The sequence below is a fragment of the Thermobia domestica genome, chromosome 3, assembly GCF_964235325.1.
Source record: "Thermobia domestica chromosome 3, izTheDome1.hap1.1, whole genome shotgun sequence".
NCBI lineage: Eukaryota > Metazoa > Arthropoda > Insecta > Zygentoma > Lepismatidae > Thermobia > Thermobia domestica.
Window position 1 is genome coordinate 70416933 of NC_137456.1, and position 23395 is coordinate 70440327.

The 23395-nt window shown below is 35.2% G+C and overlaps 1 protein-coding gene across 4 annotated transcripts in view; it reads right to left on the bottom strand.

The window, feature by feature from the left end:
- LOC145680489 (uncharacterized) overlaps nt 1-23395 on the bottom strand; it is a 92878-nt gene that overhangs the window by 64573 nt on the left and 4910 nt on the right. For 3 of the 4 annotated variants that reach the window (XM_081751070.1, XM_081751071.1, XM_081751072.1), the window contains exons 2-3: nt 20374-20529; nt 15511-15878 (exon numbers count right to left, since the gene is read on the bottom strand). In XM_081751070.1, coding sequence (XP_081607196.1) covers nt 15511-15878; nt 20374-20529 — 524 coding nt within the window. Of the gene's footprint in view, nt 1-1977; nt 3230-15510; nt 15879-20373; nt 20530-23395 lie in introns of those variants that run through there. The other variant, XM_081751069.1, reaches the window with a different exon arrangement.

The window sequence follows — 23395 nt, forward strand, 5'->3', positions numbered from 1 at the left end:
TATCCAAGACTGCCACTATACTAGGAGTATCGAAAATATGAGTGTTGACGATTGCATGTGAACTCGTGACAAGACTATGAAAAGAGAAATAATAGACTGAAGCCAAGTCCAGGCGAGAGCGAGCACCGAACATTGAAGACGTTTTTAACCAAAAACCATAGAACTAATGCAGCACAATGACTCAATGGCTACAGAACTCAATCAACATCTGGAACGGCCTGTTTCTACAGCCACAGTTCAATGTGAGCTTTATAGCCTCAGCATTTGCGATTTTGTTGGGCAAGCAAAAAAGACGGCACACAGAACATCAAACAGGGACCGCCGATGATTGGAAGACAGTAATATTCTCCGAGGAGTCATCCTTCTTGTTTTCAAAAGGCCAGGTTTATGTAGTGGATGCCAAAAGGCAATATTCCGGACTGCCTACTTCCTTCTATTAAACATGGCGGTAGTGTGAACAAAACGTATATGATATTTCGTTGGTCCTATCATTAGTCTCAAAGGAACATTACTACCAGTGATTACATTAACATTTCAGTTGACAGATGAATCCATTCTATAGTGCAACAACTGTCTTCGCAAATGACAATATGTCAATGCAAACAGCTAGACCTGTCCAAGCATGGTTGAAAGAGCATCAGGATAAATTTCATTACGTCCCTGGTCCGCTTAATCCCCCGACTTCAACAATGCTGAATATCTAACGTCAGTTTCCGAGTAAAGTCTAGCACAATTTCTTTCTCCATCATCACTGACGCAAATGATTGCTGCATTCCAGGAAGAATGGTCCGCTATTTCTCTGGAAATCAGTTACGTGTTACATGCCTCAATTCCGTGGCGAAAGAAGCTGTCTACATGCTATAAGTGATCCAGCGTTGTATTAGTCACGTAAGCTGCATTTTATTAAGTGTTAATATCTAAATGTGTCCCAATTTTTTTTCTTTTCGTTACTAAGTTTTTATGTAAGCTTTGAATCTCAACTCGTTCCGGATATATATATATATATATATATATATATATATATATATATATATATATATATATATATATATATATATATATATATATATATAAGAACATATTGTCAGAAATAGTGAAACTCACTGAACATACTTTATGTTCAATGAAATTACTTCTAAAAAACGTGACCGACCATTTCTTTTTCGATTATGCACACGTTGAGTATCAATACGCTTGTATTATACGTATCTTTGACGTTCTCACAATTGGAAGCCTGTATTGCTGCTGGAATATTTTCAACTACTTCGCTCACACTTCACCCGTAGCATGGATGAACTTGAAAGTAAATCAACAATAGGCGTTAAAAAAAAGGGGGGGACATACGCAGAAGAAAGCATTTTTGAAAAATGGTTATAGCGTTTTCTTTGTAAATAATATAGGTAGTAGTACCTATAATTCTGTGTTGTAATTTTTGTTAACTCCTTTTTTTTTTCATGTTTTTTGACTCCTGTCTTCTCTTAAAATCCCATTGTTACCGATAACGTCTGCAGCAAAATAGTTTTAAATATTGCAATTTCAACAGAATTCGTCGATCACTGAATAGACGTATACGTGTTTTACTTGCATTCTCTCATTTGCATGCAACCAGAATATTTAGTCTTTTGCCCATGTATATACCCGTACAAATTACTATTAAAATATCTGAGTGTGTATGATTGATGTGTAAACTGTCTCTACAAACGTTACTGGAAAGATGTTTTTCTTTCTTTTTAACAGAACTGTATATCTTGATTCCATACGCAAAATTTGTGCTACGATCATTATGACTCTTAGCTTTATATACTTACTTCTCGGGAGAGCTATAATGGCTCAATAATAAACCAAAGGAGCAAAGAGCTCTATCCCTGTGCGCTTTCCGGTGGACCACATATTATTAATAGACTTTTCTTTAGTTCATTTACATTTAGATAATGAAGTTCAAGCCAGGAATTAAGATTAAAAAATTAAAACACAAAATGTACATAAAACTTATATTTGATAGAAAGGAATTGACTACAAAAACTTTGGCAACAATCTTGTTTTCATTTTTCAGTTATATGTTGTTTAATATAGGACAAGTAATACAACTATTACGTGAGAATGAAAATGAAATAAAAATTAGAACACAAATCGAAGTCCATATTTACTGAAACATATTATATATTCCACATAAGTTTCACCAAGATATCTGTAATTACATTTTTTTCCATCCGTGCTTATTCATTTTATTTTAATTTACGTTTCAAACACATTGATTGCGTTCATCATCAGAGCTAAAATAAAATAAATAAAGCACAGACAGAATACAAAACAAAACAAAAACAAAAACAAAAATGATTTAATAAAGATGTCACATTGTTTAGTTTATGACAATACACGATTAAGTAGAACATTTAAGATACTACTTCAAAGCATTATTCACATCTAAATGGTTAACAACTGGAACTTTTCACTACTTTAATTACAATTAAGAAAAATACAGTTCACAAAGCAAAATATGAAACCGATACTAAAGGCTAAAATCAATACTAAAGGCGTATGTTTAATATATCTCTATGATAACCCTTTACAGTCATACTTGAAATGCCAATGAAGCTGTGACACTTCACGGAACCTTTTTGTACACATTGGACATTCATATGATTCTTCTTCTGAATGACATTCCATGTGATAGTCATAGATATGTTTTTGACTAAAAGATTTATTACACAAGGAACAAAGAAATCCAGACTTTCCTTCCCGAGGAGATTTTGAATGGTCACGCTGACTACAAACTCGTTTATGTGATTTTAGACCAGCAAGGTTCATACACTTTTTATCACAAATATCGCACTCAAAAGATGGTGTATCGCTGCTGTTCTTAAGTGACTGTCGAGATGATATACCGTTGCTGTTCTTGAGAGACTTCTGAGATGGTGTACTGTTACTGTTCTTCAGAGATTGTCGAGATGGTGTACTTCTGCTGCTCTTAAGAGATTGTTGAGATGGTGTACTGCTGCTGCTCTTCAGAGAGTCTCGAGAACACTTTCTCTCATGAGCTTTCAAACCAGCAAAGTTTTTACATTCCTTATTACAATCTTTACAACTGAATGGTGTAGTATTCAACTTCGGTGATTTGAGAGGTGGTGTTTCATTTTCAGCCGATGCTTCTACACTTTCGGTCTTTCGATTTCTTTTTCGGGTTGAAGCATTTTTTGGTGCAGTCTCAGGTGTTTTATCAGAGGCGTTTCTACAAACGAAAAACAAAAAAAAGGGAAGAAAGGTTAGAATTTGCTATCTTTTTTTTTTTAAAAAAAGTACATAATCTATATAAGAAAAAAAACTAATAAAATACAACCAATATATCTGTGCATGAAGTAAATTTAACATAACAGAACATTAATATTATGAAGATTGCCACAAAACAGAATACAGTGCCAGGGAAGGTGAGAAAATATCAATTTTTCCAATTTTTGGTTTACGGATATTTCTGCTTGTACGAGCCCACGTTCCTTGTTACAGGTCTTGTGTAACTGTATCACTGTGATTTCATTATTGGACTGGAAAAGAAAATGACCGCCATCAGAATTCATGGATCGTAACATAAGTAGCCCTGAACAGGATATAAGTACTCACGATTTTCGTGAAATATAATCATAGCTCAAGAATCCTGGAAAATGTTTAGAAAAAATACTCCGTATCAGAGATATGGACTAACCTTATGGTTATACAATTCAGTGTGTTGAAGAACAATGGACAAGATTTCGAGCAGCGACGTATAATTGCTAGTATTATATCACGCTCTGTACATAAACGAAAACAATTCAAAAGTCACATCATGCCTCTCCTCATTCGGAACGATACATTTCAGTTTAACTTTGCCTGTCAATCCATTTCTTCATAGTTTCAATTTATCAATAAATATCCTTAACCATAGGGGTTATGAAGTAATACCACGAACTCCTTCATACGATTATTTGTATATCTATGGTTATCTGTTGGGAAAATGTTCATGTTTACTGTTTCTGGAGTTCAGCACCGAGGTTAGGTGAAACTTGAATTTACAGTTTAGCATGGGATCCGAAACACACCAATTCCACCAAGAATCGAATCCGAGTTTCTCGCACCGGTGACCACATTAATCATTTAGCTACGCGAGAGCCCGATTTGTTCAAAAGAAAATGAACTGAAAAGTTCAACGTCCCATTTCATATTGTTTAAAGAGAGAGGGTAAAACGAACATTTATTCAACAATATACCTGCTCCTTCAGCGAAATAGAAATGCTGTGATCCAATTTCGAAATTTAGTTTTACATGTTGGCTGAGGGCATGGGGGCTGCGGTAGAGCGCTCGCTTCTGGTTCGATCTCATGTCACGCAAGTCTGTAGTGGACAACATCTCCACACGTTTTTTCGGAGTTCTGTTTCCTCTCACGTTTTCATACCACCAATGATTTCATAAACATTCACTTTCATTAGCCTTCATCGTTTTTAGCCTAAGAGGCCTAAGTGTAAGACGTAAAACGAATATTTTCTTCCATGATGCCGTAATTTGAACCCAGGCCTTCCTTCTCATTTTATTAATCCAGAGATTCAATGAAGTCTCTCTATATAATTATACTTTAAAATACCTTCTTGCTTAAACTTCCAATATTTTTTTGTTTTTGAACTGTTTGAAGTTCCTATGTTCCAATACACACCATTAGTCTGTTATATTGTTAATATGTGAGGTTACTATTATATTATTATCTTCTCAAAAATCCAAGGTAAAAGAAATATAAAATCTGTGGCAACCTTGTACTACTAATAGAAGCTACACCAACTGCTAAGCTGATCACCAAGCAGTTTCATATTTTTTTTTTTTCAAAAAAGCAAGAAATAATTAAAAGCCATCCTGATCAAAAAGTGTCAGAACTGAATACCAAAATAATGTACTTACACAAATGGGAAGTTAGTCCCCTTCTGAATCGGCGTCCTCAGCAAACACACATGCTCATAGCAAATGTCTCTCGTTGAAATAAATACACAAACATTCACTGTATCGACAACTGTTGCTATAAACGCACTTATATTATACACAACTCTAATTTACATAAAAGTTGATGTACAATTGTAAAATCACAAGAATGAGACACACTGAAACGTTTTTCTTTCAGCTTAACCAAAGTTTTACAGCAAAGGTGATCACAAAGTAAAAATACTTAAATATACACGATTAATGTACTGTATATGATTAATGTCTTCACACTGAAGTGCGGATCACCTGATTCCATAAACCGTGTTCGAGTCACTTTTAGTCATAACAGTCAATAATACAGAGATTAATTAATCAGACTCGATACTTTTTGATCAGGTTGGTAGTAATCATCCGTTATCAACAGAATGCAATATAAACAATACTTTTATAATGGGCCTAAGACAGACCATAGTAAAAAATATGGCAGAGAGCCGAGCTCAAGGCTCAATGTAGCTAGACTTTTAACAGCTCTAATTTCAGATATCGAAGATTTCTTTCTCATGAGCAGAAATTAACTGCTGGTTGTGTAATGTCTGCTAAATTGCGTGCTATATACAACTATACTTATCAAGACGATCAAATGTTTAAAGACTAGAAAAGAATGGAATGAAAAACAGCCCAGCACATTGTTCTTAGATAAATAATGTAACTAACCTTACAGTCCCAGCAACATACATGTAATTATCCCAGCAACATAATTGCAACAGCCGTTCCTGCTACCATCCGCCGTAGCTTAATTACTATAAGAACAATGAAATCACAGCACGTATACACTCATCCCTTGATTTACGAACTTTGAAAGCAAAAGACAAAATCTGGAGCAGTCGATTCAGTGTGAAACCTGGTTTTAAACTAAAAATGTTGAATTTACTGTAGTATAGTGTATCAGCTATTTTAAGCTGTCATATTGGATAGTGTACTTGATTAAAAGTACAGTACTGTATTTTTTCTTTCCATTTTTCGTGCAATTGTATATTAGCCATTGCAGACTTAGTGTCCGAAATTACAATCAGCAACATCCGACAGGTACTGTCCCCCTTTCAGTCGAGTTAGTAGTCAATAAGTAAATCATATTGTTAGTTGAGTTCTGCGATTTCACTGTTCTTCGTGTACTGAGCGATCAAGGATGAGAGCAGATGGAGTCTTGAAATCTTACCATTGGGATAAATACATTGGTACTGTAACGTTAGTTATATTATTTAGTTACTAGAAACGAATGTTTACTGAGGAATGCCAACTATTACTGTTTAGAATTTTTATCGAGATTTCCTCATTACCCCAATAGCGAAGTACAGAAATTCTTCACATGTAGCTAAAAGCGCTCTTTGATTACGAAGTCAATCCACATGATTCACTTCTTAAACAAGTTTTAGTTAAGACTTAAGTACTCCACGCGGTTGTTCGAGATGAAATGAAAAGAAACTTTAGTTCAACGTTCTGAGATTTTTGCCTTCTAAACCGATGCCAAATGAAAAGACTGGTCGAATGGAGATAGTGTCAGATACAATCTTGTAGTCTACTATAAGTATACATTGCCTGAGAACGACCAGACTTACGAATCAGAGGTGGGAGCTCTACCATTGAGCCACCGTGGCAGAAACTCGTGGTGCCCAACCCCCTTCCAATCCCACCAAACGCACAGCATAACCTTCGTGGCCCTCAGTGTGGGCTTCGCACCAACAGTGGAGCTTATTTTTTCGACAACAATCTTGTCGTCGGTTACCTACTTTTCATCACTCGTGATCGACCGCTTCAGAAATGGCTTGAGTTCGTCATACTTCAGTAGAGAGTAGAGTAGAGTAGATTTTGAGTTTAACGTCCCTTTCAGCAGCGAGGCTACATGAGACGTGATTCCGACACTGATTAACGTAGATTCCGAACATGAGCTTCCGCCGGGAATCGAACCCAGGTCTTCATGCCAAAGGCGCGTACGCTAAACGTTTAGCCACGAAGGAGCTCTACTTCAGTAGGAATTCGCAGATAGAAATCGAAAGAGTAAATCTTTTTGAGTTGGATCATGTGACACCCAATCATTGAGTTTCTTTCTGTAGTCAGTTTTTTTTTTATTTTATTTTATTTTTATTTTATTTTATTTTTTATTTTTTTATTTATGGTTTAACAGTCTTTGGTGATGGATGCTTAGGTCAATGGTAAGGTTACGATTACTTATATCCCGGTCTTGTTCGACTTTTGACAGAATATCATGCAGTGGTAGCTTACTGCGAAGAACATTTTGGTTTTCGAAATTTCCAGAATGAAAGCAACTGAACCTTATTTTGACTGTTGCTTCTGATAACTCCTTTCTCATAAACAGCACAAATTGCTTCACGTGCCAGGGCACCATTTGTGCTATTATCGGAATAAAATTGTAAAATGTAGTGCAGTTTTGTCCACTCATCTTCACGGCGCAATTCCTTACATATTAGAACTCGAACGCTTTTTGCACCTCTACTAACTTCAACTGACAGCTGTCAAACGACGTTTGGCCGGAAAAGCTACGACTTATACAATCTGAGATTTAAGACTAATGCCATCTTGTCCGAAAAAGGCTCAATACTTTTCAAGCAGTCTTATGTATTTTTGGGATTCTACATCAATATTAAAAGTTGTTTTTCGCCTCCCATTTTTGTTTTCGCTCTATAAGAGTTAATATTGGAACCTGAAGTGGTAGTAATTTCTATCACTTCCTTTGGCAACAAGGAATAAATTAAATGAAACGAAATCTAAAATGAAATCTCTAAGTTTTACGTCCCACGATTATGCCGGTTAGGCTAAAGGAGACGGTGATAATGAGAAATGAATGAAATGGTGAAATGAAGAAAGTGGGAGGAAACGGGAGAACCCCGAGAAAACCCACGAGCACGGTGTTTGTCCACCACAAAGCTCACTTAACGTTAGCTGGGATCAAACCAAGAACCCCATGCACCAGAGATGAACGCTCTACTACTTAGCCATTGTTGCCCCTTTCAAAGAAATAAAGTGAGACATGGAACCTAATTTTGCGGTTCTGAATTCATAATAAACAAACTGTCTCTTGCCATCTATTGCTTTTTCTTTTTGTTTTTCTTTGTTTTGTTTTTAGTGTGCCGATCATGCTGAAACTGAAAATCTTAGTTTTTCAACACTTCTGGTTTGAATACAGAGTTAAAGTTGAGATGAAACTTTTCCTTAAACGCTGAATCCATATCAAAATGCCACTTTAGAAATCTCTTATCGTTTTTGCTTTCTGGAGATCAATATTGACCGTAAATTTCCAGCACCTGCGGTTTTAGTGGAGAGAGAAAGATGGGCAGGGTCTTGTAACACTAAATCGAATCTTAAAAATGCTTCCTGCTATTTATGCTATTTATTACCGTTACTGTTTTATGATTATCAACACTGAAACCGGAAATTGTTAATTTGTAACATTTCCGGTTTATATACAGGGTTAATGGAAGAGATGAAACCTATTCAAGGGACACTGAATTGATTCCATTAAAATTGCTCCACGGTATTTCATGCTATTTTTGCTCTAATACTTGTCGATAAATATATGAACGGACATTGCCATGCTGTAAGACTTCTCGTACTTATGCACAGTACAACTTAAAAGCCTTTAAAAAAAACTGTAAAAGCACGAGAATTTAAATAGAAACTCGATAACGATACTAAATTTAAGACTTTTTCATTGAACTAATAGAAAACATTGTCTACACACTGCAACGTAAGTCAGTCAGAATTACAGACAAAACACGGCCTCTAATATTGTCTGTTAAGGTTTATTTCTAAACAAATACGTTAATTAATCAAGCTCCTCAACATAGTTTATCTCAATGTTTTACATGCTCCCTCGGTTACTAAGAGAATTTGTAATTACGATTGCAAGATCCCGAGATATAATTGGTATATCAAAATATGTTTTCTAAAGTGGCTGATTATTGTGTCAAAGTACACTTTTTCAAGTGGCAGATTCCTCTTCAGATTCCTTTCAAGAGTAAAGTACTTTCTTGATTTTTTCCCTGAGAAATGACTTATTTAATGACTTATAAGTTCTTCTTAATGAAATACTGAATTATGAAAAATAAACTAAGGCGTTAGAGCAGGGTTCGTACTGATGTATGGAGAAAACTATTTCCCTGACTTCTCCCTGACCTTTGGCAGGAAATTCCCTGCCTTTCATGACAGGTGTCGGATGACGTTGACATATAAATAAGGAATAAATATAGGTGAATATTTATATATGGGAACATTTATTCTATAGAGATAAATAATAATCAATTGCTCACACGTACATTCCACTTACAACCCCTAAAATTCTGAGCAACGTTCTATATCATCAATGGCTGGCTTAACTGAAAATATGTGTACAATTAATGTTAGAAAAAATATATTTTATAAAATTTCCCTGGCCAGTAGGAGCCCTGTACAGCTGTTTATAAGAATATAGCATTTCTTTACTTTCATCTTTCAGTAAACTACCCTTATTTTTGGAGGTAAGAAGAAAATCTGATAGACCACCACACAATAATTTTATATATATAAAAAGTATTAAGTTTAAAATTTGGTCCGGATACGTTGAATAGTATGACCTCTAGGCGAGTGTACATTTCGAGACGACAGACATTCAAACGCTTTTTCTGTATGTAGCTGGGCTACAGGAAATACATGTTTTAAAGAAAAGTACCATGGCTCCATTTAACATATAAACCCATTAAAATTTTGAATTTAATTTTTCAGTATCGCCGTATTTTCTTCTCTCTAATCTATCAGCACTCGAAAGTAAAGTCTCCCCCCCCCCCCAAAAAAAAAACGAAGCGTATTTTAATACATGCACCAGCCGTTCCCGTCATTTACGACCATCCAGAACACATGAGCAGAATACACCGTTTCACTCAAAATTTCAGAAATAGGTCACCCAGTCCCAGGGTCTACAGAAGTGGGCCCAGCCCAAAAAACCCGCCGGGTTTTTTCGGGTTGAATCCAGCTGAAAGAACCCACTTTAAAACCCAACTGGGATTTTGAGCTTTTTGTTAGTATATTATTGGTACAACTAAGGTAATCACATTGAAAATTATTTTTATCAGCTTTTGGACTTTCCTTGGGCGAATTAGATGCTTACATGTTAAAATATACAACACTCAACGTTAGACCTATATAAAGTTCTGAATGCACTGAATGAATAAAAAAAAAACTTATCTTAACCTGAGATAATTACAGAACAAAATTAGTGTATGGATTGTGTTTATAGCCTATTTGAAGTAAAATATGCAATTTTATATTTTAGGAAACACTTTCCGTGAATAGTGTGCTCGCCGACTGGGCGACGCCGGGGGACGTTATTCCTCATACGTATGACGAGTTTAAGGCCATAGGTGCCTGTACCACCAGTAAATATGTAAATACATTAGTAAAACTATTAGTATTATTTCATACATTTGATGGTAACACAAGTATTGTTCAGTAAAATTTCGTTTTCCAAGAACAGTAGTTTAGTTCCGTCATTAGTTGCTACTCTTCAAATAAGCATTCTGTAGAATCAACACCAGGAATAGCGTAAAAATTTTTGTCAAATTTAAGAAGCTTAATGCTCGGAGTTCCGAAGACTATGTAACGCTGCTCTTTCAAGTGCTAAATTTAAATTTCCGTACTAGCGGAAGTGTCGATGTACAGTAAAGAAAGCTGCATTTTAGGGGAAAACCCGTCGTGAAAGAAGTCCTCGGGAAATTCCCGCAAATGAACGCACAAAACATAAAACATAAGCGAATACTTCAACAATAAAACTATTTATATTAAGCTGGAAGATATTTAACTTCATTTAAGACATTTTGAAACATTTACTTTATAAAATATGAATTATCTCTTTGTTAATTGTTTTAAATTCATTTTTGGGAAAGAACCTTCTTGCTAGTGCTACGGAAATTCCCATAATTGAACGCGCAAAGTATCGGAAGTGAACTTCAACAATGAAACCATTTACTTTACACTGGAAAACATTTGCCATATAAGACATTTTGAAACATTTATTTTATAATACATGAATTATATCTCTGTTTTAAATTAATATATTTGGTTTTGATATTAGGCGAACGTTACTAAGGCTCCTGGGATGATTCTATCTACATTTGTTCGTTTGTTTGCCTATACCACACACACATTACAGGGTACAACTTTCGGTACAAGTTTAAATTTTCAGGGTACAAGCACGAGACACACTAAATTTCCTAAATAGACTTTAGTGACATACCAACGTAAAATTTCAAAATGGCGTGTTTTTTTTTTTTAATTTTCTTTTTTAATAGCGGTTATCCACGCTCCAAAGTCTTTTCAATAGAAATTTTCAGAGTAGAAGCACGAGACACTAAAATCACCCGTATGTGTTTTGGCGGCGATCCAACGTAAAGTTTCAAAATGGCAGCCATTTTTCAACTAGCGGGTATCCACGCTACAGGATGCAATTTTAGGACTTTTAAATTGAAATTTTGAGGGTAAAAGCAAGAGACATTCTTAATTTGCTGTATAGATTTTCTCAGCGATCCAAAGTAAAATTTCAAAATGGTGGCCATTATTTTAAAACAGTAGTGAACAGAAAATTGTTGCAAGTTGCGATAGTGACAATCTTGAAATATACATCACATTTTAACACTTTAACCCCAAAGAGATTGAAATATTTCGAAAATAAAAAACGGAAGAACCCTCATGGGTCCAGGTGGGTTGGGTTTTTTCAAACCCTGCCCATCCCACAGACTAACAAAATGGTTAACGAAGCACATTCACTTCAACACCAAAAAATCTCACACATCTTAAAACCACAGTTATGAATTCAAAACCAACATTTGCTCAAGTGCCAACGCAATCTTAAAATAGCTTCTATCGATAATTATCACATATGTAACTGCATTATTGTACTTAACAATAGCACACACGCGATCACTGTAATAATAAAACAAATTTTCTGATATAAAACTCTACGAACTCACTTAGCATACAAAATTACTCAAAGTATGTTCAGAGAAAATGTATTTTATATTTAAACAGTATCGAGCCATACTTAACAGTTAAGAAGGAAAGAAATAGATTCTAGCCAGAAATACCTTAAAATCACCCATCGTTACGGAAAAAAGTCAACAGGAAATACTATCAGGGATCTACCAAGTTACATGAGTAAAGGCTAATGTCACTTACGAAGACACGACTAGAAGGAAAATCAAAATTCGGATAGAAAAGCATATTAAGAAATTCTAGGAATACTGACATTCTCACCTTTAATCTTTCGATAACCTCTTCAGGAACAAGCATAAAACTTTTCATACATCAATTTTTGCACAACTAAAAATCGCATATCGAGCAAAACACGTTAGAATCTTACTATCTACGCACAAAATATTTTCCTTCGTTACACACACATAAATAACTAAATAAGGCTTGAGGAGAGATCATTGAGAGTTTCCCAAAATTACTAAAATTGGGGGGGAGGGTGTCAGTAAATTCAAAGGTACTCATTTTTGACCATCAAATTTCTTCTAGATCGTTCAAATAATTATACTTAGCGTCGAATTTTCGCTGGTTTTTGTCTTTTCAAGACTTAGGTAAGAAACAGTATTTTGGAAGAGAGATGGGTATGGAAATTAAATGTTTATACTAATAAATAAAAACATTTTGTTCCTCCACAGAATACACATCTTAAACCTTACTTTTTCTTCAGTAGTTGATGGCGTCGGTGAAGGTGTTAATGTTATTTCAAATTCTGTCTAAAGTGCTCATATCCAAATTTAATTTTGATTCACTCGTTCGAATGAATGAAAAAAAAAAAAAAAAGTTTCGTATGCTGGTTTTTCTACGAATGATGAAGATTTTTGACCAATTTCACTTTATGGATGTTGTACTTTGAGTCTTTCGGGTGTTTGTTTTGAAATGCCCGATATTGGGATATCATTGTATTTGGCATCCCGAATATCTTCTTTCATCCTGATTGGCGTTTTTGGATGCGGAGGATAGGTACACCTCAGCTCCCTTTCTTTTAACATAGACTGTACTCGGGTTTTATTTATATATATATATATAAAAAAAAATCCTCTTAATTTAAATAAATGAAGTACTTAACCTCTTGGTGTGATTTATGAAAAATAACGTTTCCCAATCCTCGGACAAAATATTCAAACAGACTGATGGATTAGCTATGGGAAACCCCTAACCTCTTCTTTCTTGGCAAATGTTATTCTGAATCATTTAAGCCGAAATTTTAAAATCTCCGAAATTACCATACACAAAGTACTACCATGTTGTGAATGTGATACGTTACTTTTTTATGTAAGTGATACTCAGTTGTAGCAATAGTTTAAATTTTCTGGACCTGACCATATATAGAATAGGAAAGAAATTCCACACCAAGGTTTATCGGAAGGATTCAGCAGGCACCCAATATATACATACGAAGTCGGCACATACAAATAAGATAAATGCAAACATCTGAAAATATTTCTTCAGCAGAAGCTTAATTCTTTGTTCCAATAATAACGGCAAAACTGAAATCAAATAAAACAAAAGCTAACATTTGGAAGAATTTATTTCATAGAGCCTTAATTCCTTGATAGCGACAGTACAGCAGATATATATATTAACTAAACATTGGAAAGGAAAATCGCTATAGGATTGAAATTTTGCAAAAATGATCATATCAAGTCGCAATATCGCTCAAAACTATTAGAACCCATGATACTAAGCAAGAGACAGGAATAGCTTTATTTCATTCGGTTTTAAACAAATTATGAAAAGCTTTTAGAAGGCATAATTTTAATACAGCAATAGTGCTTTCAAAAGACATCGAGAAAAACTTAAAATGTTATAAAAGTTTCTTCACCAACCCGCTTGAGTAGCAATATTTTGGAGATCTCATCCTTTGTCATCTATATAGCTTAACTGACGTTAAATATGATTTTATGCACATGCCAAGACACATATATAGGTATGATAAAGAGGAACACAATCACTAGACTGAAAGAACATATCCAGAATGTCAAATATAACGACGTTCCAACATTGGAATTTTCAAAACATTTAAAACTCAAACAATAACATTAATAAAGTGATCAAAACATTTTTATCATTCGCAGAAAGATAGGCATACGAGGCTTTTACTGTTCGAACGTGGGGACCAAAATTAGAAATTATATTTCTGGGATATTGGGGATCTATGGCCACTTTAATCTGTCACGTACGAGTGATGACGTCCCTCGGCAAGCACATTACAAAGAGAATTGGAAAAGGAAGAAAAAGAAGCGGTCTGAGACATTTGTTAGGTACCATTCCGGCATTGAGGAAAACCTCACTTAGAATGGCTGACCCACAAAGACTTTTACACCTTTCCGACCGAGTGTCTTCGCCGACAATCGAAGCTGAGACTCTCGCACCAAAGGGGATCAAACTTAAATTTGAACATGGACACTCTGGACAGAAGCTGGAATAACATTATTGACACTCACCGTTATCATCAATTACTAAAGAAGAAAATTTTAAGATGTGTATTATGTGGAGCAATGAGATGTTTTATTTAATTCCCATACTCCTACCCCCTCTCAAAATACTGTTCTTTGTCTGTCTTAAAAATGATGACGGATGCCAGCGAAAATTCGACATTAAATATAATATTTTAAACAAAGAATTTGAAGAAAGAAATGTAAGTATCTTCAAGTTCATTGATAAGATTGCTCTTCAAGTGTTTCATATTACAATACTAAACAGGTCTTTTGCAATATGTTTTTAAAACGTCAAATAATACAAATATGCAGGTTCCATAAATAATGTTCCATTGCAAATTTTTCCAGTAAAAGGTTCACTGTAGAAATCTGATTTACCTAAAAAGAACTGGCAACAGTCTATATATGTACGAATAGTAAATCTATGTAATGTTGTACGTTAATCTACTATAATTAATTTTGGAACTTGCACTAAAACTTTTGAGTCCTCTATATTTAGTTAACAAAATCTAATCTAAATTCTCATCTGATTCTCGTATTTGGCTCAAAAGGCTGCTGCACGTGGCAGCTGAAATTCATCGTAAAATTTGGAAAGAAAGGATACTTGTGAGAATTTAAGCTCTAGATGTTTATATTTTTTCAAAGAGGGTATAGAAACATCACAATAGTTAGCACATAGGGTTAGTGTGCTGAGCACTTGAAAAAGTATTCACAAATACTTTGAAACACTGTACAGACATGACATAATAAGTAAAATTTTATTACACAAGCAAAATGGTCAAATATTATCATCATCATAGAAATCTGTTTAACCCTTGACCATTGTCTGTAAAATATACAATATTTATGTGAACAAATAATACTTGTTATTCATTTTCCCAGAGATCAAGATGTATATTCTTGTTTAACCCAGTTCGAAACTTGATATCCATATAATGGCAATGAATCTTACCTTCAGGCAATAAAATTGACTTTTCTCTCCGCCTTATAATTTAATTTAAACTTTCTATCATAATAACCTTAATATAACAAAACTAGCTATCACATTTTTACAAATACTTACCCAGTTGAAGACTCTTCGATGATTTTAACATCATCATCAGAATCCTCGTCATTATTATATGGATCAGATTCAGTCACAGACAGTCGTTCATGATGTTCATTTACGTCATTGCAAGGTTGTGTGCTATCTTCTACACGCACCCTTTCAACACTAACACTATCTCCTAATCTTGTCCTCCACTTTTCTAAGTCAATGACACTATCACTAACATTATTCCCACCGCTTTTGTTATGGTTGTATATCACAGTCTCTGCCTCCGAGTCCACCTCGTTTACATCGCTTCTCGATTCATCATTTTCTAGAACAGCAGATCCAGATATGTCACTGGCTTGTTCAGGAAATACCTGATTCGTTTGATCTTCAGGAAGCTAAAAAAGATTATGACGCCTATTAATTCCATTAATATAGACTAATGTATGTACCTATTTACACATTATTTCATAATAGTACAGAAAATTTTTGTTCAACATTAACATTTTTTCCTTCTTTCGAAACGCTCTATTTCAAAAACTTATCTTCGTGAGAGCATATAATCTAAACAAAAACGACTGGAGAAAGGAATCTCAAGTTATACGGAAAGTGGGCTAAATATGGCCATATTTAAACTTTTATGAATTATCATAATCTTTTCGGTGAATAAATTCACAATTTAATGACTTTCTCAAAATGATTCGCTAGCAGAAACGAATTGGTTACTTTCATATGTCAATAAAGGTACAATTATGACAAGATTGTGGCACTATTTTGTGGTTAACGTATGAACTAAAATGAACTTTTGAACGTGAGCCATTTTTTGAACACAGACTCATCTTACCTCTTTACCACATTGGAAATTTATGAATAAGATTCCGAATGTAACTAAGCTTCATTTTCTCTTTACGTTACGAAGAGCACTTTAATTACAGTGATTCTGTTAATTAATATACTAAGGAACAAGTGTTTTTTCGCATTATCAAAATAGCATTAATGCACTAATGACGATCATTTCAGTACGAGTAACGAAATATAAAATTAATACACATACTTTTTATTTCTTATTTATACAAAGGTGAATCAAAAAGTTTTCGGACTAACACTGTTGACAAGGAAGTTCACTACGTACTTAATGAACAGTATCTCCTTCGAAACAGTTACCTTGGGCAGCAATGCATCGGTCCCAGGCTTTCTGCCACTGCTAGAATCCAGTCTGGAACTCATTTTACGTGAGTCTAGAACTGTTTGCGATTTCGCGCTTGATCTCGGCAACGATGTAGGAACCTCTCAGTTGCTCTTTATCTTGAGGCAAAGGAAAAAGTCGGCAGGATCTAATCTGGGAAGTAGGGCCGAATGGCAAGTAACATGTGGTTGACGAGACACTCACAAACGAAGAGTCCTTGATGAGAGGGTGCACGATCGTTGTGGAGAATCCAATTCGCACGTCACAGATTCGGTCACTTTCGTCGAATGTTCTCCCTCGGAACGAAATCGTGATAAACAATACCGCGAAAGTACAAAGGATGATGGTTATGGTCTTTGATGTGGTGCAGCTCATTCTCATCTTCGATCGTGGAGATAGTAGGTTTTTACATTGTGACGACTGTCGCTTTGTTTCAGGGTCGTACGAGCTCGCTCAAGGCTCGTCACTGGTTAGGATGTTGGCCGGAAAAAGAGATCAACCGCGGAACGCTCGCGAAATCTTGATACACTTCGATGCGATGATGTTCTGCTTAGGATAGACTGGGGGAGGAACTTGGTAGCAATACGCCGCATGTACAATTCCGATGTTGGGGTTGTCTATAGTGACTCGTACGACACCAACAATATATGCAATCTAGTTGATCGTCTTCCGATGATTCTTAAGCGTAAGTTCCCTAATTCGTTCCACATAGTTGGGACGATGCTCGTAGAAGGCTGTCCAAATTGCCCGCTCTCTTCAAGAGACGTTCTTCCACCTTTGAAGCGCCGGTGCTCTTCCAAAAATTGCATATCTGACTCACTGCTTTATCACCGTAACCTTTCCGCAACATGTTTGCTGAGTATGTGACCGATTTGCCCAGTTTAACGCAAAATTTTACGCTGACTCGTTCTTCGAACTTTTCGTCCATGATGTAATCACAGGGCTTGTGGTGGGCGAACACCATGCGCGTAATCCTTTCCCATTTTCTCCCCTCCCTTCCTCATTCCACCAGTATCATCCATCTCATTATCATCACGGTCTCTCTTAGCCTCGGTGAGTAATTATAAGATGTGAAAAGAAAAAAAGCAACGACTCTGGCACGATGCCTGATCAAGATTGAAGATCACTAATGCTACTAACGCAACCTTGTGATATCATTTGTTGGCGCGCTACAGAAATAATCTGATTTTTTAAAAAATACAACCTTCTTAAGAGTGACTTCTCGAAATACGCTCGGCACGGCACTATGATGGTAACATAATCATTTGAATTCGAGTGTTCTAAATTTTTGAACGTGCGTTCAACTAGGTAGCAAAAGAGCTGACTCAGTTTGCGCAGAATAGCAGAACAAAATTTAGAACACTTCCAACCTTCGTAGCAAATGAGCGACAGAAATTCAGGGAAAAGTGGGAAGACGTGAGCGATAACGCAGAAACGATAATACATTCAGATCGAAGACTGAGTGTGAATGATGCAAGAAGAACTGAAGGTGAGTATGGAAAGTGTGGCAAATTCGAACAGTTGTTTAGTTTGAGTTTAGCGTCCTTTTTCAGCACTCAGGTTATATGAGACGTAGACTTACAATTTAAGGTAGAATCCAAACCATAGTAATGCGTTTAGATTTCAAGAAAAATCGAACCTGGAACCCGTGCACCACGGCGCGTACGCTACACACTAAGCAGCGGGAAGGGCAGATTCTAGTAGAGTGATAGGGAATAAGATGGTGGCTCGCATGCTGACAAAAGATCATGTGATATGTTCCCGAATTCCATCACAAAACTTGACCAACCAATTTACTTGTGCGCATATTTCTGAATAATGCTGTGGGAATGTTTCAATTTATCAGAGAATTGTCTCCTCAAGCGCATTGCTTTACATGGAAAATACTCCGAAAAAAAAAAAAAAATGAAAATGAAATCTTTAAGTTTTACGTCCCACCGTTATGCCGTGAAGCTAAAGGAGACGGTGATGATGAGAGATGAGTGAAATGGTGGAATGAAGAAAGTGGTAGGAAACGGGAGAACCCCGAGAAAAACCACGAGCACGGGGTTTGTCCACCACAAAAGGAAAATACTCCGAATATGACAGCAGTCACCTGTATACGTAAGCACCAATTTCTTTCTGCGGCCGATGACTATGGACAGTTTATAGTTGTGAGAAAACTATAATTTAAAAGTAATCTAAAAATTAATATTCACGTATGGTATCAGGTATGTGTAATAATTTTTAATTTTCCCCATAAATGAGTGATAGTAATAAGTTACCCAAGTGAATAATTTTAATGGAATCCGTGTGAAAACATTTTGACCCTTTCAACTTTCCGTATAGTGACTAGCATCTCACAAACATAGAATGTCTTGTTCTATTCTCTTCCCCGACAAGTTTATTAGCAGAAATTGAAACTTTAGTATAAGTTAAGCTCAAATTGTTGGCAGTGATCTATTAAAATATGTCCAAGGCTTATAAATGCAATACACAATACAGAAACGTATCTAGAATTCCGTGTTTTTATTTTATCTACCAGCCTTGACTCAGTGCAATTTATATTATATGCAAGATGTGACAATTTACGAGAGGAACTTGGAAAATAAGTTTTCCATTCTTTTTTCCCGGAACATCGTAAGGCAACAGCACAAACAAGATCGGTTTAATGCGAGATCCACCCATACATCATTTGCTGACGTATGACCAAGATCCTGCAGATAGAGCCATCGCTGTGCTAGCAGAAAGTTTGGATAAGCGAACAATTCTGTGCCCTGCAAGTACGGAGACTGGACAATCAATGCTCACCAATAGTCGAACACTAACAAAATTAGATGTGCTATTTCCAGGAAGCAGGCTGGTCTTCTAACATTTACCTTTTGGATGACAACGCGAGACCACACTCGGCTACGGTTATCACCCTCGATTGGGAGCGTAATGCGCCCTGAGGCCATGAGGGAATTTATCCGTATGCACGCATTCTTTTTCCAAAAGGGTTTCTTAAACCTTGTAAAGCGGTATAATAAACGCATCAACGCTCCGGTCCTTATGTGGAAAAATAAAGTAAGTTTCGTTCTTTATTTTAGAAGTACATTATCAGGGTGTCTACTAAAATTTCAAAATGAAATTTCGTGACTTTTTCTTTACCAAACCATAAAATTTCGTAACATTCCCAAGAGCGAATTTGGCCGAATTTTCATGCATGCGAAAGTGTGTTTTGCTTGCGATTTAGTAGCGTCTAAAGCCGACCACAGACATTTTTGGTGGTGAATTTTGACGTTTTACAGAAGAAAATTTTCCAGTGTGTACTTATATTTGTACAGATTTTTTTTTTTTTTTTAAATCGTGACCCAAAACTAAATTCCGTGACTTTTTCATAACATTCGTGACCGATAGACACCCTGATTATTTGTATTGTTTACCATAGTTTTAATACAATCACATTACACTTTAAGCCATGTCATAAGTTAACTTTCACAACAACTTATGAATTAGTTGATGGTAAGTACAGCATTTTCATTTTTCCTTTTCAATTTGGAGGATTATTTACCGGTAATTTGATAGGAAACATTAAACAGTAAATAGAACAATTTCCTTTAAGTTTGTCCACACAAATATTTTTTTAAGGAATTCATTTCTGAATATAGGTGTAATGGGCCACGTAACATTCAAAATGATACACTCTTACGACGTATCGCCACAATATATGGCATTTTTATACTAACCGATAATTTGTCCAGAATTTCATTATCTTCACCAGAGATATATCCATTCAGAAGACTTTCTGATTCATGACATTTATCTCTAAAGTCTTGGAACGAGTCTAGGAAACCTGCACAAGAACTGCACACAGACTTTGGAAGATAATCATCTTCGGACACCTGAAAGAAGAAAGGATTTATATATATATTTCTGAGTATACTTTAGTGTTCCTGGGGATCTGCGACATACACACACACCTTTTGTAAATGCATTTCTCCGACCCCAATATTACTAACTTTAATTTTTGCTTAATTTGCAATGTAACAATTTCATCAGGGCCTGAAAAGGATACGGCTAGATGTGGAACTTACAAGTAAACATAAACACTATGCTGACTACAAAGTTGCCAACTACGACCACACTTGTTATAGTCTGACATGTTAGAATGAAATATTCTCATTATTGTTTATGGTAAACTATATACCAAGGTACACAATTCATTGTGGTTTTATTCAGCTATTAATTTAAAAAAATGCAGCAATGCATGTCATCCAGACGGCGACCTAAGACACCCGTTGATCATAACTACGATAAATTTATCCAGACATCAGATTAGAACTTATTCGGATTTGCAATGTGCAGGTAACATTCACATGAAGAATAATGGATAATATCATGGCCATTTCAAAAACATGGTTCACTATAAGAGTAATCCTACGAAAAGAGTGATATAAACGAAAATATAATATAAACGAAAAGAGTGATCCTAATATAAATGGAATGCAGTTGTATCCCTCCGTCCTGATCCAAGAACTGAACTGTGACGACACTTATTAATGATGTACTACACGATTGTTGAACTTTCTCGTTAATTTAATAATTTCTAGTGATGTGGGAATAGGAAGAAATTCTTATCGTTTTCTGTGTTTGGATCTGCTACTTAGGGATTAAATGAAAATCATATGGATTCTTAAATTGGATCTATTTTCTGTAGATGCATGCATTTCGGTTGTTGTAGCCAAACAAATCAAATACCAATAAACAACTTGAATTTTTGATTGAGATCACTCTAATAATGATCAAGGTTTAAGTGGCTTTCAAGCTGCTCTATCCTGTGGCGAGATACATTCAGCACCTCTGTTCTTCTAATGTTCACATTACTGGGTAAAAGTTTGTAAACTGTTGTATGTTTAACCTCAACCTTTTATGGAACTTAGGACAATATTATGATAGACTCTACCACACTGCTACGATGACCAGGGTATATTATTGCGAATTATTAAGGTGTTTAAGTAATAATAATAATAACAATGTTTGAATATTTAGTAGGCAGCAAACCACAGCCACATCTGCGCGGCGCATAACCACATGTGCGCCCAGACAGCAGGCACATGATACATGCAACCGTACATATACAACAGTCTTAGATTATATTTAACAGGAGGCGAAATACACCAGAAATACGAAGCTATACATGCAGCCGATATCGTAAAATAATAATAAAATGAAAATACAAAAAACTGTAAGAAGATTACGTATGACATGTAAACAAACACTTGTAGCTACGATAAAAAAAAAAGTACAGTATCAGAAAAAAATAAATAAAAGCCTAAACCTAGAAAAGAAAAAATCATAAGAAAATAAACGATGACTAAATCTATAATAATAATAATAATAATAATAATAATAATAATAATAATAATAATAATAATAATAATAATAATAATAATAATAAGAAGAAGAAGAAGAAGAAGAAGAAGAAGAAGAAGAAGAAGAAGGATGGACTACTGATGAAAGAGTTATGGCTGATACTGAATTCTTGAACAACAGGAACTTCGATTTTTTTTTTTTTTTTCCTGTTTACGAAAATGTTATGCATCAATGTACAAAGTGACTTACACTAAGAAGGAATGACGTTGGAATACAGAAAAGGTTAAACACCTATGCGACTTTTTATTTCTAGTCAGGTTAGAAAGTTGTCAATTACCCCCGTGTAATACATATAATAATAAACAATGACAAGAATAGCAAAAAAGTTAGAATAAAATAAAATCACCCAGTGGGATTCGAACCAAGATTGAAACTATTGAATCACTACAAAAATAAAGAATTTCCTATGCATGCCTATCGAGTTCTCTCCAATTGTATTGATAGAAAACCAATTACTTAACAACCCTTATTTTTAGGATATATTTTTTTTTTCTCTTTTTCTGTGCGTGATCTTTAACTACAACAAAAGTTTTCTACATTTTCCAAGGTATTATTTTGTTCCAAAAGTATCGTTACATTAAGTAATTAAAAAAAAAAAAATGGAGCTGAGTATTATTTTGTTCCAAGAGTATCGTTACATTAAGTAATTAAAAAAAAAAAAAAAAAAATGGAGCTGAATATTTCAAACAGCAAACTATCAACTGTTTAGAAGTCTCGTTATTTTTTTCCTATTACTTCGAATGCGCTGTTACCAAACTGATAATTTTCAGGTCATTAAAGTTTATCCTACTAATGACGTGCTGCATCAAAGAAAATTTTGACCAAAATTTTGCAAGTACATAACTTTGGATACAGCTGGATAGTGGAAACTGTATTTAATCCACACATTGACATCATAGATAAGGAGCATGCCTCCACGTTTTGATTGACTTGACGCATTCACAACGCAGTTTCCGTGTGTTTAATGAAGATTTCCTTAATTGCGGAGTCTTTTTTGCTGACTGTTAAGAATTGTATCTACGGATACTGAGGTAATTAGTAACAGTCTGAATCAGTGTCGAAAGTTATTCAAGTGTGCAAAAGACCAAGTCTTGACGTTTACTACAACGCTCAGCAAACTTATCAACTTCGCACGCGAAGCAAAAGTGAGTGGCTTCTCTTCGAAAGGACATATCAAAACAACCAAAGAAGTCATTCAACTGAAATTTAGCCCATAACCATTACAGACAATATAGAACCTTCCCAACAAATTTCATTAACATTGAAAATGGTCAAGCTAAGGCTATTTTTGGAATTGGTCTCTTTAATATGGCCTGGAAATGAGAAGTTATGGTA